This window comes from Schistocerca piceifrons, chromosome 8 (genome assembly GCF_021461385.2).
Source record: "Schistocerca piceifrons isolate TAMUIC-IGC-003096 chromosome 8, iqSchPice1.1, whole genome shotgun sequence".
Taxonomy (NCBI): Eukaryota; Metazoa; Arthropoda; class Insecta; order Orthoptera; family Acrididae; genus Schistocerca; species Schistocerca piceifrons.
The window spans coordinates 61,415,870-61,429,390 of record NC_060145.1 but is presented as its reverse complement, the minus strand read 5'-3'; the positions used below and the strand labels follow the sequence as shown (position 1 = coordinate 61,429,390).

At 46.1% G+C, this 13,521-nt stretch overlaps 1 protein-coding gene across 1 annotated transcript in view; it reads right to left on the bottom strand.

Moving 5' to 3' along the window:
* LOC124711135 (protein argonaute-2) overlaps positions 1 to 13,521 on the bottom strand; it is a 266,005-nt gene that overhangs the window by 137,891 nt on the left and 114,593 nt on the right. The window contains exons 7-8 of the mRNA XM_047241028.1: positions 11,827 to 11,941; positions 3,324 to 3,514 (exon numbers count right to left, since the gene is read on the bottom strand). Of these exons, the coding sequence (XP_047096984.1) occupies positions 3,324 to 3,514; positions 11,827 to 11,941 (306 nt within the window). The remainder of the gene's footprint in view (positions 1 to 3,323; positions 3,515 to 11,826; positions 11,942 to 13,521) is intronic.

The following is a 13,521-nucleotide window of genomic DNA, read 5'->3' as shown; positions in this document are numbered from 1 at the left end:
AGATGGGACCTGGATAAATTGAAAGAACCAGAGGTCGTAGAGAGTTTCAGGGAGAGCATAAGGGAACAATTGACAGGAATGGTGGAAAGAAACACAGTAGAAGAAGAATGGGTAGGTCTGAGGGATGAAGTAGTGAAGGTAGCAGAGGATTAAGTAGGTAAAAAGATGAGGGCTAGTAGAAATCCTTGGGTAACAGAAGAAATACTGAATTTAATTGATGAACGAAGAAAATATACAAACCCAGTAAATGAAGCAGGCAAAAAGGAATACAAACGTCTCAAAAATGAGATTAACAGGAAGTGCAAAATGGCTAAGCAGGGATGGCTAGAGGACAAATGTAAGAATGTAGAGGCTTATCTCACTAGGGGTAAGATAGATACTGCCTACAGGAAAATTAAACAGACCTTTGGAGGAAAGAGAACCACTTATATGAATATCAAGGGCTCAGATAGAAACCCAGTTCTAAGCAAAGAAGGGAAAGCAGAAAGGTGGAAGGAGTATATAGAGGGTCTATACAAGGGCGATGTACTTGAGGACAATATTATGGAAATGGAAGAGGATGTAGATGAAGATGAAATGGGAGATACGATACTGCGTGAAGAGTTTGACAGAGCACTGAAAGACCCGAGTCTAAACAAGGCCCCGGGAGTAGACAACATTCCATTAGAACTACTGACAGCCTTGGGAGAGCCAGTCCTGACAAAACTCTACCATCTGGTGAGCAAGATGTATGAAACAGGCGAAATACCCTCAGACTTCAAGAAGAATATAATAATTCCAATTCCAAAGAAAGCAGGTGTTGACAGATGTGAAAATTACCGAACTATTAGTTTAATAAGTCATAGCTGCAAAATACTAACACGAATTCTTTACAGACGAATGGAAAAACTGGTAGAAGCCGACCTCAGGGAAGATCAGTTTAGATTCTGTAGAGATGTTTGAACACGTGAGGCAATACTGACCTTACGACTTATCTTAGTAGAAAGATTAAGGAAAGGCAAACCTACGTTTCTAGCATTTGTAGACTTAGTGAAAGCTTCTGACAATGTTGACTGGAGTACTCTCTCACAAATTCTAAAGGGGGCAGGTGTAAAATACAGGGAGCGAAAGGCTACTTACAATTTGTACAGAAACCAGATGGCAGTTATAAGAGTCGAGGGACATGAAAGGGAAGCAGTGGTTGGGAAGGGAGTGAGACAGGGTTGTAGCCTCTCCCCGATGCTATTCAATCTGTATATTGAACAAGCAGTAAAGGAAACAAGAAAAGTTTGGAGTAGGTATTAAAATCTATGGAGAAGAAATAAAAACTTTGAAGTTTGCCGATGACATTGTAATTCTGTCAGAGACAGCAAAGGACTTGGAAGAGCAGTTGAATGGAATGGACAGTGTCTTTAAAGGCGTATATAAGATGAGCATCAACAAAAACAAAACGAGGATAATGGTATGTAGTCTAAGTCGGGTGATGCTGAGGGAATTAGATTAGGAAATGAGACACTTAAAGTAGTAAAGGAGTTTTGCTATTTGGGGAGCAAAATAACTGATGATGGTCAAAGTATTGAGGATATAAAATGTAGACTGGCAATGGCAAGGAAAGAGTTTCTGAAGAAGAGAAATTTGTTAACATCGAGTATAGATTTAAGTGTCAGGAAGTCGTTTCTGAAAGTATTTGTATGGAGTGTAGCCATTTATGGAAGTGATACATGGATGATGAATGGTTTAGACAAGAAGAGAATAGAAGCTTTCGAAATGTGGTGCTACAGAAGAATGCTGAAGATCAGATGTGTAGATCACATAGCTAATGAGGAGGTATTGAATAGAATTGGGGAGAAGAGGAGTTTGTGGCACAACTTGACTAAAAGAAGGGATCAGTTGGTAGGACACGTGTTGAGGCATCAAGGGATCACCAATTTAGCATTGGGGGGCAGCGTGGAGGGTAAAAATCGTAGAGGGAGACCAAGAGATGAATACACTAAGCAGATTCAGAAGGATGTAGGTTGCAGTAAGTACTGGGAGATGAAGAAGCTTGCACAGGATAGAGTAGCATGGAGAGCTGCATCAAGCCAGTCTCAGGACTGAAGACCACCACCACCACCACCACCACCACCACCACCACCACAACAACAACAACAACAACAACTTATGAGATGACTAACATAAAACTTCAGATGTACTATGTTAGATTTACTCCATCTACATACTCTTCATCTACGGAAAATTTAAACCTGAAGTCTCTTGCATTTAGGCAAACTCATTTCCATCAATGCTCCCCACTGATTTTCTTAATTTTATTATGTGCTGTAACCCACACCTGGCACAGAATTAATTTAATTTTGTCATCCGTAAAACTATTTTCTCCTAGGTCACTGACAAATATAGAACTAAATCTCACCTCCTGGTCTGAACAGCACGATCCTGAATGCTGAGAGAGCTGAAATAGTGAAGCACTGAAAAATTTGACAGACAACAACAACAACCACCACCACCACCACCACCACCACCACATTGTGTAGTCTTCACAGAAATTCATAAAATTAAAGTTTTAGGAGTGTTACACAATACTATTATTTAACATCATTTTCTTGTACTACACTAATAAAATGTACACCATCTACTACTTTCCACAGCCCAGACACCACACTCTACAAGACTGAACTCAGTTACCAGTAACAGTACAGAAATATTGCTCTGAAGATATATTAATAGGCTCTATTGAACAGTCACTTTAATTACCATAATTGTCAACATTTCTGGAATCAGATTTTCACTCGAGACAAAATACGAGTGCTATATCGTGAACTTCAATCAGCTTTAAGCACCTTTACGTGAGTACAGGCATTTTGCAATACAGTATCAAACAAACAAAATGGCACGGTGTTTACATTACCCTACTTCACAAATACGAACACTGAATTCAACATTTCAGAGCTGCTGTTCCATTACCAAGAGCAATCTAAAGGCAGGTATCAGCAACATGCACCATGTGCAACAGCACACTGAGGCACAGTGAGCCACACAGCACCACACTCGATATCACTGAGGTCTAAATGGTGTCAGTGAAACGTTTAGGTATCTAAACAGGACCTGTGTGAGGCGGCACTACATTTTTTATATAAATGGCAGTACGCCCTAAAACGAAGTAAATATTTTCACCTGAAAACTTACATTTTGTTACTGCTGTTATAAACAATTTTTTAACTGCATTCATAATAATACTGGTTTTTTTGTTCATAGAAAATGCAAATATTGGACAGTTAATGTGGCCATGTAATTCACACAGAAATATTTTCATCTGTAATTATGCAATAACAACAATAATACTTTACCGCTGTGCCGGTGCATTCCGTATCACAATATCCAGCATCTGAATAGCTTTTTGTGGCAAATCTAGGTTATATCCCTCTTCCATGTAACGTTCCAGGCAAGTCAAATCAATTTCATTGACTAACTTCACTTTGACTGTGAAGTCTTTTTTCGCGTCTCTTTCTTCGTCTGTGACTGTTACCTGCCTAACAAACTAGAAAAAAAGAGGAGAGCATTAAGAATTTATAATAGGACACAAAGACAGCAACCACCATCAAATAACAGTACATTGAAATATACATGCACAATGGATTTACATGTCAATGTTTAAATTCAGCAAGCAGATCACAGCACTATCACTTTGTGCAAGTCTATCAGAGCTCCATCAAAAGCATGGAGTAGGCAGCTCTCTACAATATGTCTCCTTTTCTGCTCCTCCACGCCACAGTTACATGCAGCACTTTTAAAATAATTCTACCTCAAGATGTGGCCGTATTTCTGTCGTGTTCGGACGTAGTCAAGTCTCTACCATTTCTGATAATAAACCTTACAACTTTCGTTATTGGGTTTTAAATTAGGTGAGAATTCTCAGGTGTTTGTTCATTTCATTGTTTTTTCCTCTACTCAGAGACACTAAAAATCACTGAACTCCAAGATCGACCCAGGGTGATTTGTGTCTTCAGATCCACACCTGGTTTATACAGAGGAATGTTCCTGAGAACTGAATTGTCATGGAACTCTGCCTTCATAAGAATTAGCAGCAGGTCTGCTTTTTCTCTTGAAACACAGAAGGAATACTGGACAGAACAGACAGCCATTGAAAGGCAGTTGATTTTATTGTGCCAGGAAAGGGCCTCGTGGCCTCATTCAGACATACGAGGATCATTCGATAACTAAATAAATAGTTGTACAGCCTGGAGCCAAGGTGGCGTGTGGCTCTCGCCCACTCTAAAGGTTGCAGGGAGTGAAAAATCAAGGTGTTGAAGGAGGCGACAAAAACGAACTCCAGGGGGTAGCAGGGCAGAGACATACAACCCGTATTGACGATCGAGGGAGTCGTCAAAAAAGGAACGATAAGACAGGTGGTCGGGCATTGACAGTAGCCGACAAGCATACTGACAAAGCAGTATATCGCGCCGGTAGGGCAGTGGCAATTCACCGGCTTCAGCATGAAGACTCTTGATGGGACTAGTATAAAATGCTCCGATCGCAAGACGTAAACCCCGATGTTGTATGGAGTTGAGGTGGCGTAAGATGGACGGCCGTGCAGAGGAGTATACGAAGCTCCCATAATCAGGCTTTGAGCGGACGATCGACCGATATAGGCGAAGTAGGACGGTTCGATCCCCACGACATACCACTGAGAACACGGAGGACATTTAGAGAACGGGTACAATGGGCAGCCAAATAAGACATGTGGAGACCAGCTAAGTTTCCTGTCAAATGTAAGACCTAAAAATTTTGTTGTCTGCACGAATGGGAGAGCAACGGGACAGAGTCGTAAGGACGGTGGGAGAAACTCTTTGTAGCGCCAGAAGTTAATACAGACCGTCATCTCGGCAGAAAAACGGAAGCCATTGGCGACACTCCAGGAATAAAGATGGTCAAGAGAACACTGAAGACAGCGCTCCAGGAAACATGTACGCTGCACACTGCAATAGATGGTAAAATCGTCCATGAAAAGGGAGCCTGATACATCAGCTGGGAGGCAATCCATTATTGGATTGATCGCTATTGCGAAGAGAGAGACGCTCGAAACTGAGCCCTGTGGCACCCCATTCTCCTGGCGAAAGGTGTCCGACAGGACAGAACCCACACATTCCCTGAACTGTCGATCCATTAAAAAGGAACGAATAAAAAGAGGGAGGCGACCGCGAAGGCCCCACGTATGCATGGTGCGGAGAATGCCCGCCCTCCAACAGGTGTCGTAAGCCTTCTCCAAATCAAAGAACACAGCCATGGTCGGGCGCTTCTGCAAGAAGTTATTCATAATGAAGGTCGACAAGGTAACCAGATGGTCAACAGCAGAGCAGCGCCTACGAAATCCACGTTGTACATTGGTAAGTAGGCGTCGAAATTCGAGCAGCCAAACCAAACAAGAGTTAACCATTCGCTCCATCACCTTACAGACACAGCTGGTAAGCGAGATGGGTTGATAACTGGAAGGCAAGTGCTTGTCCTTCCCCGGCTTAGGAATCGGTACAACAATAGACTCGCGCCAGCATGCGGGAACATGTCCCTCAATCCAGATGCGATTATAAGTACGAAGAAGGAAACCTTTAACCGCAGGAGAAAGGTTCTTCAGCATCTGAATATGAATAGAATCAGGCCCTGGAGCGGAGGACCGTGACCGGGCAAGTGCATTTTCGAGTTCCCGCATGGTGAAAGGAGCATTATAACTTTCACGATTCGAGGAGCGGAAGTTAGGTGGCCTAGCCTCCTCTGCCTGTTATCGGGGGAGGAAGGCAGGGTGGTAATGAGCGGAGCTCAAAACCTCTGCGAAAAAGCAGCCGAAGGCATTGGAGACATCCTCAGGGGCCACAAGGACGTCATTCGCGACCGTCAAGCCAGAAACTGGTGAGTGGACCTTAGTGCCAGATAGACGGCGCAGGCTACCCCAGACAACAGAAGAAGGAGTAAAACTGTTGAAGGTGCTTGTGAAAGCAGCCCAGCTGGCTTTCTTGCTTTCTTTAATAATACGACGGCACTGCGCACTTAATCGTTTGTAAGTGATACAGTTCGCCACTGTAGGGTGGCGTTTAAACGTGCGTAAAGCACGTCGACGAGCATGTAAAGCGTCTCTACATGCTGCGGTCCACCACGCGACCGGTACGTGACGTGGAGAAGAAGTAGTGTGAGGGATGGAATATTCAGCAGCAGTGAGAATGACTTCCTTGAGGTGTGCAACCTGACTATCGCAGCTTGTGAAGGTTTGATACTGAAAGGTCGCCCTGGAAGAGAAGAGCCCCCAGTATTCTTTAGAGACATTCCAACTAGCTGAGCACGGAGAGGGGGTATGATGCAGGAGATGGATGACACACGGGAAGTGGTCGCTCAAATATGTATAAGAAAGGGCATACCACTCAAACCGGCGTGCAAGTTGGGTAGTACATATAGAGAGGTCTAAATGGGAATAGGTGTGAGATGTGTCCGAAAGAAAAGTAGGGGCGCCAGTATTGAGGCAGACAAGATTGAGCTGGTTGAAAAGGTCTGCTAACAGGGAGCCCCTCGGGCAGTATGCTGGAGAGCCCCAAAGGGGGTGGTGGGCATTGAAGTCTCCAGTTAACAAAAATGGTGCAGGTAGCTGAGCAACAATTTGCATCATGTCTGCCCTGGTAACGGCAGACGACGATGGAGTGTAAACGGTACAAATAGAACATGCAAAAGTGGGGAGAGTAATTCGGACGGCAACTGCCTGCAGGCCGGTGTGCAATGTGATGGGATCGTAGTAAATATCATCCCGGACCAGCAACATAACCCCTCCAAGGGGTGCCAAGGCAATGTGATCGCATGAGCGTAGCTTCGTTTCCTGGAGGGCTACGACGTGCGGACGGTGCAAGCGGAGCAGCAACTTCAAGTCGTCTCGGTTGGAGCGAATGCTGCGAATATTCCAGTGAATAAGTGCCATCGTGAGAAGAAAAAGAAAAAGGAGAAGCAAGAAGGGGTCACCTCGACGGCCGCTGAGGGCCTGGCTTCGAGCGAGTACTTCCGCCGCTATCAGTAGGCGGACAGTCATCATCCACCGGTTCTATGCGTTCATCTGCCATCTCGTTAAGATGGCCGGGAGGAGGAGCTTCCTCCGCCGGTGGACGGCCAGATGTTTGGCTACCAGCGGTGCGGCCAGGCGAAACGGATGACGGCCTGGGGCGGCAACCGCTGGGTGGCGCAGGAGAAGAAATGCGCCGTGGCGGAGAAGGAGAACTGTGCTTCCAATGAGCCTTCTTGGAAGGTCTTTTAGTGGAAGTACTGGTCGACGGCTGGGACGGTTCCTTCTTGAAGGCCCGTGCATCTGACTTCTGGGTCTTCGTCTTGGCAGAAGCTGATGAAGGTGCTTGAGTTGGAGGGGTGACGGGAGGAAGAGGAGACGTCGACCGTGCGATCTTAGCACTGGACGAACGGATGACCATGGTGCTGAAGGTCAGATCGCATGTCTGCATCGCCACCTCCCTGGTAGTCCGAGGAGAGGCAAGGACAGTACTGTATTTTCCCGCTGGGAGCAGCGTGGGCTTCCTACTAGCGAATAGCTTGCGAGCAGCCGAGGTGGACACTTTCTCTTTGACCCGAATTTCTTGGATACAGCGTTCTTCCTTGTAGATGGGACAGTCGCAGGAGGACGCTGCATGGTCACCCTGACAGTTCACACAACGAGGAGACGGAGGTGGACGGTCACCCTCATGGGCATCCCTGCCACAAGTGACACATTTAGCCGCATTGGAACAAGACTGGCGAGTGTGATTAAAACGCTGACACTGGTAGCAGCGCGTAGGTGTCAGGACATAGGGGCGAACAGAAATAACCTCGTAGCCCGCTTTGCTATGCGACGGCAGCTGAACACTATCAAAGGTCAAGAAAAGTGTCCGGGTCGGTACAAGGTCATTGTTGACCTTTTTCATGACCCTATGGACAGCCGTCACACCCTGCTCAGCGAGGAAAGACTGAATCTCCTTGTCAGTCAATCCGTCGAGTGATCGAGTATATACCACACCACGAGATGAATTCAAAGTGCGGTGAGCCTCCACCAGGACAGGGAACGTGTACAGTAGTGTGGCCGGAAGCAGTTTTTGTGCCTGAAAGGCGCTCTCAGTTTCTAGTAACAATGTACCATTACGCAACCTGGTACACGACTTGACAGATCCGGCTATGGCATCTACACCCTTCTGGATAACGAAAGGGTTGACAGAGGAAAAATCCTTGCTGTCCTCAGAGCAAGAAACTACGAGGAACTGTGGGGCAGGCGGTAGTACTTTTGTCACTGGTGGCTGGTCAAGTTTCCGTTTATGGGCAGAGGTCGAGAGAGAAGAAGAAGAGAAATCCACTGCGGAGGAATCCCCCATGATTGCCAGCGTCTCCGATGTCGCGCTCCTTCCTTGTGGGGACCCTCTCAGAGGGCACTCCCACCTTAGGTGAATGTTTACACCTCAGGTCACACCTCCCGAGAAACAGACGGAGGGACCAATCGGCATGGTCTGAAGGTATCAGCTCAGGCAATCACCCCTCCCTGGGCCTGGCCTTTACCAGGGGGTACGTGTGTGCCTTACTTGTCTACCCAGGGCGGGGAATTACGCGTTACCCCGTCACCGGCTACGCGTGCGAACGTGTGGGTCGGCCTTCAGGCGCGCACAGGGAGGAAGGAAGAAGAGGAAAAAGAAGAGAGAGAGAGGGAGAGAGAGGACAGACTGTCTCAAACGCCGAGGCGGAGACCAGAGAAGGCAAGGAGGAGGAGGCAAGGAGGAGGAGGCAAGGGAAAGAGTAAGGAAGACAGTGAGATGGAGAAGAACAAAGAAAGGAACCAACCAAAGGAAGGAAGAAACGAGAAGAAGTGAAAAACCAAAATGACCGCAAATATAGGTCGTGGAACCGTCCGTCTCCGGACGCAGGCGCTAACTACCCCCTTGAGGGCGAGGGACTCCTTTTAGTCGCCTCTTACGACAGGCAGGAATACCTCGGGCCTATTCTAATCCCCAGACCTGAAGGGGGACTGGCTGGGAAGACTTCACTGGCTGTCTCTGGGACTGAGGATAAGCATGAAGCCCTATGACCAGCTGCTTTTGGGCTCTTCAGCCACTGGTGGCTGTCATCTTTCCCACTAGCGGAAACCTGGGAAGGGAGCGACCCAAGGGACCCTTCCTAGCAAGAGAAGCCAAAGAAGACTTATGGTTCTCCAGCTTAGAAGTGGGGACGGACATCCCCGATTGTTGAGGGGGTGGGGGGGTGTTGCTCCTGAAGTAGGTGGTGCGGAAGCAACAGGGAGGGAAATGCCCCCCACCATGAATGGGGCAGGTGCAGTCTTCTGGCTCTGAGAGGTGAACTGGGTTGGCAGAGCTGATGGTGCCAGAACTGTTGTAGCAGCGGTGTAAGACAATGTCATATGCACAGGATGCAGGCTTTCAAATTTTCTCTTAGCCTCAGTGTAGGTCAGTTGGTCCAGGGTCTTGTACCCCATGATTTTCCTTTCTTTCTGCAGAATCTTGCAGTCAGGTGAGCAAGGCAAATAGTGCACTCTTCAGTTGACACAGATGGGAGGTGGGGCACATGGAGTATTGGGATGTGATGGGCATCCGCAATCTCAGCATGTGACACCGGATGTACAGCAGGAAGACGTATGGCTGAACTTCCAGCACTTAAAGCACCACATCGGAGGAGGGATATAGGGCTCTACATCACACCGGTAGACCATCACCTTGACCTTCTCCAGCAATGTATTACCCTCCAAGGACAAGGTGAAGGCACTGGTGGCAACCTGATTATCCTTCGGACCCCGGTGGACACGCTGGACGAAATGAACACCTCCCCACTCTAACAGGCGCACAGCTCATCGTCGGACTGCAAAAGAAGGTCTCTGTGAAATATGATACACTGGGCCATATTTAAGCTCTTATGGGGCATGATGGTTACAGAAACATTGCCCAGCTTGTAACACGCGAGTAACTCCCGTGACTGGGCAGAGGATGCTGTTTTGATCAAGACTGATCCAGATCTCATTTTGGACAAACCCTCCATCTCCCCGAACTTGTCCTCTAAATGCTCAACAAAAAACTGAGGCTTTATCGTCATTAAAGATTCCCCATCAGCTCTCGAACATACAAGGTACCGGGGCGAATAAGATCCGCTGCCATCCTTAGCCTGACGTTCCTCTCATGGTATGGCCAGCGAGGGGAACGATTTGGGGTTGTACTTCTGTGCATTGCATTGAGCTCATGATCGCCTTGAGACTGCTGGTGTTTCACTGCCAGCAAGAAATGATGGACTACGCTTCATCACGTGTCATCCGCCCTGATGCCACCCACTCTGACCAGGAGCCCTCCCCACGGGCGCCACCCAGCCGCAGCAGAGGCCACCTGGCAGGATGGCCATTGCCAGGATTCCCGATGCCCCAGGGGCATGGGCATCTACCCCTTAGCGTATGTGGGGAGGTAACGGCGCAGGAATCAGCAGAGCGATCCCTGTGTGGTCAGGGGACTACAACCAACAGGGTACATGGCGGCCCCACCACAACGGACTGGCTACTGCGCTGGATATCAGGTGCAAAGAAGTCCACGGTCATTGTCGACACAGAAATCTACACTGCATAGTGCATGGTGGAAAACACAACCAGGAAGGTATCCTCACTCAAGAGATGGAGGCTGGGCTGGACTGCAATTCAACGACGAGAAAGTGGGCTCAATGCACGATGGACACGATGCACCTTGTAAGGCACTCTTCGCCAATTAGCTGACTCTTCAGGAAAATTTTGAAGAATGGAGGTCCAACCCTACACGGGACCATCACAAAGGCCGAAATGTGTGAAACTCCTGTTAGTCACCTCGTACGACAGGCAGGAATACCTCGGGCCTATTCTAACTCCCGGACCCACAGGGGGATGTATATCTGTGACTCTGCATCTCCGCTATTTGGTGAGTAGCAACTATGTAGAATTTTATATTTTAAGAGCAGTGATGCTTCACAATTAAGAAGAAACGGTCTTTTGTCACAAGCTGCACATCTTAGTGCTAACGTAAGTGCCTTTTGTTTGGCTGAAACCTCATGCAGTAATTTCAATTCTGTACTTGACTTAAAGTCAATATGTGTCAGATGGGAGCTGACTTTAGGCAACCTGAGAAATTCCAGCTTGCCAGAAGTGCAGTTTCTACCCAATGTTTACTCAACATTGGCAGAAATGTGCTTTATGTGGGATCAAAGATGGCTAAATACCAGGGAAGAAATTTTCTGGAACAACAATTGCACATTCTGGGAAGATAAATTTCATAAATCCCACAGAGGAAGTAATCGAGAAGAAACACCCAAAAGCAGAGTGTTCTATGACAATTACTTCTGGAAATACCTGCCCTTTCTAAACTTTTTTCTTACAATGAAATTTGACATATTTGAATGATACTGGTGCACTAAATACTACATCAAAACTAATGACAGTTTTATACTTTCTGAACTGCTTAACTAGTGTACAAACTCTCAGGAATGTAGCTCAACTATTCAATGAAACAGATCAAGTTGAAAGAGACAAACTTTTGCGTTCTAGTTGCAAATTTTGACTTAGGGTCTAATGACTGCTAAGTAATGCGTAATGTGTACTATAAACTTGTGGACTTCACAGCAACAAGTATAGGCAGCTACATACAAATCTGAATAAAATCTTAAGTAGCAGGCATGAAATGACCCACCAAAATTATGACAATTTCTTTTGCTTTCCTCTGCCACAGCTGTATTACATCAGACTTTAAATAGTTTTAAGAATCCCCCCCCCCCCCCCCCCCAATTTAAACAGACAATCAGAGCAATGCAGTAACAGCAAACAAAACTAGCACTTACTTCTTCACCTGGCGGAAGATGTGGAAGATAGCTTGAAGCAACTAAGTTCTTTCTCCCATCAAATGCTGGGTGTCTATTGGGGAAAAACTGCTTTCGAAATTCTTCAATAACAGTCCTGTAAAGCCAATGCAACTTTTTTTAATTTCTTGTCATTTATGTAATTAAAAGAAAAGATACAGTACATAAAAATGGAAATTACTCACTTACAAAAGCATTACAATCCTACAATCAGAGCAGAAATCCAGTGTTTGGAAGAAATGTTGGAAGTATTGTCCAGACAACTGACAGGTCTCTCAGCGCCATGACAGTCGTGTTTTAGAGCATGCACGATTTTAGGAAGCCGTGACCTTCTCAAAGTAGACGATTAATACATTCCATTTGTTGGTCTTGAATGTATTAATCAGCTACTTCAACAAGGCCATTACTTCCCAAACTCGTGCCTGGATACGAGATCATTTTGTCCGAGAGTTTGCCCACCACACCTAGGATAGCTTTCTGTCGCCCTCCCAATCTCTGCCATATTCTTGTCAGACCCTATGCTCCTTCTGCACCCACCTCTCTATCCCTGGCTCCTACCCCTGTGACCACCCCACTGCAAGACTTGCCCTACACACCGCCCTACCATCACGTATACCAGCCCTGTAACTGGCGTAACATACACTATCAATGGGAGAGCCACCTGTGAAACGACACATCATACCAGCTGTTATGTAATCGCTGTTCGACGTTTTACATCGGCATGACTATCACCAAATTTAGACAGAGGGTGTATCCTGGCAACATGTGATATCCTGTTGCACAGCATCCTCTACAACATGGCAGTCATTACCTCAGTGCCTGTCTCACCAGACGCGCCATCTGGATTCTTCTCCCAGACACCAGTTTCTCAGAACTCTGCAGGTGGGAACTAGCATTACAACATGTCCTTGGTTCTCGCCGTCCAGCTGGCCTTACGTTACGTTAATTTCTGAGTCTCAGCTTTTTTTCCACAGTAACCACTACTTTCTTTATCCTGTTTTAGTATTTTACATCTTTCATTTCCTAACTTCTCTACTTTTTGCTGACCCCCTCCCACCTCTACTACATACAATGCACTTAGCTTTTCACTCTTATTATCCCATGCATAATGTTTAAGCAGTAATCTCTGTCTTGCATAATACCCCGCCTATCCCCTTTAGGCTCTCAGGTTTTCGAATCTCATCTGGTGCAATCCTAACGATGTCTTTCTTTCTCATCCCTTCTGGTAAGTCTCCCCTCATCTGTGGTTCTGGACGACTTTTCTGAAATGTACCTCTTTTCCTAAACCTGTAACGAAGCAGGGTTGCCCACTGCTACCCTGTCTTCGTTTCACACTCCTTCAGTAACTTAGTTAAGCAATGAATTTTTTTTCCACTACTCAGATTCCGACTACAGATTCTGTGGCCTTCAGCCTCATAGTACATAATTCAGAAATAGTTTAAATAAAATTCCCCTAGTAAAATCTATCATTTCAGTACATTCTAATGTCTATTCTGAAAGTAATGAGCTAATTAGTTTTATTGGAAATGCATCTATTAAAAGTTATGAACAATGGCACACATTGTGCAATACATATTAAGTAAAATTCGAGTGAGCTAATAGATCGAATTCAGCTGTAAGACTGCATCTAAAAGAAAGCCAAAATTTTACTGATTCCAGCAAAGTGTTTAAGTTAAT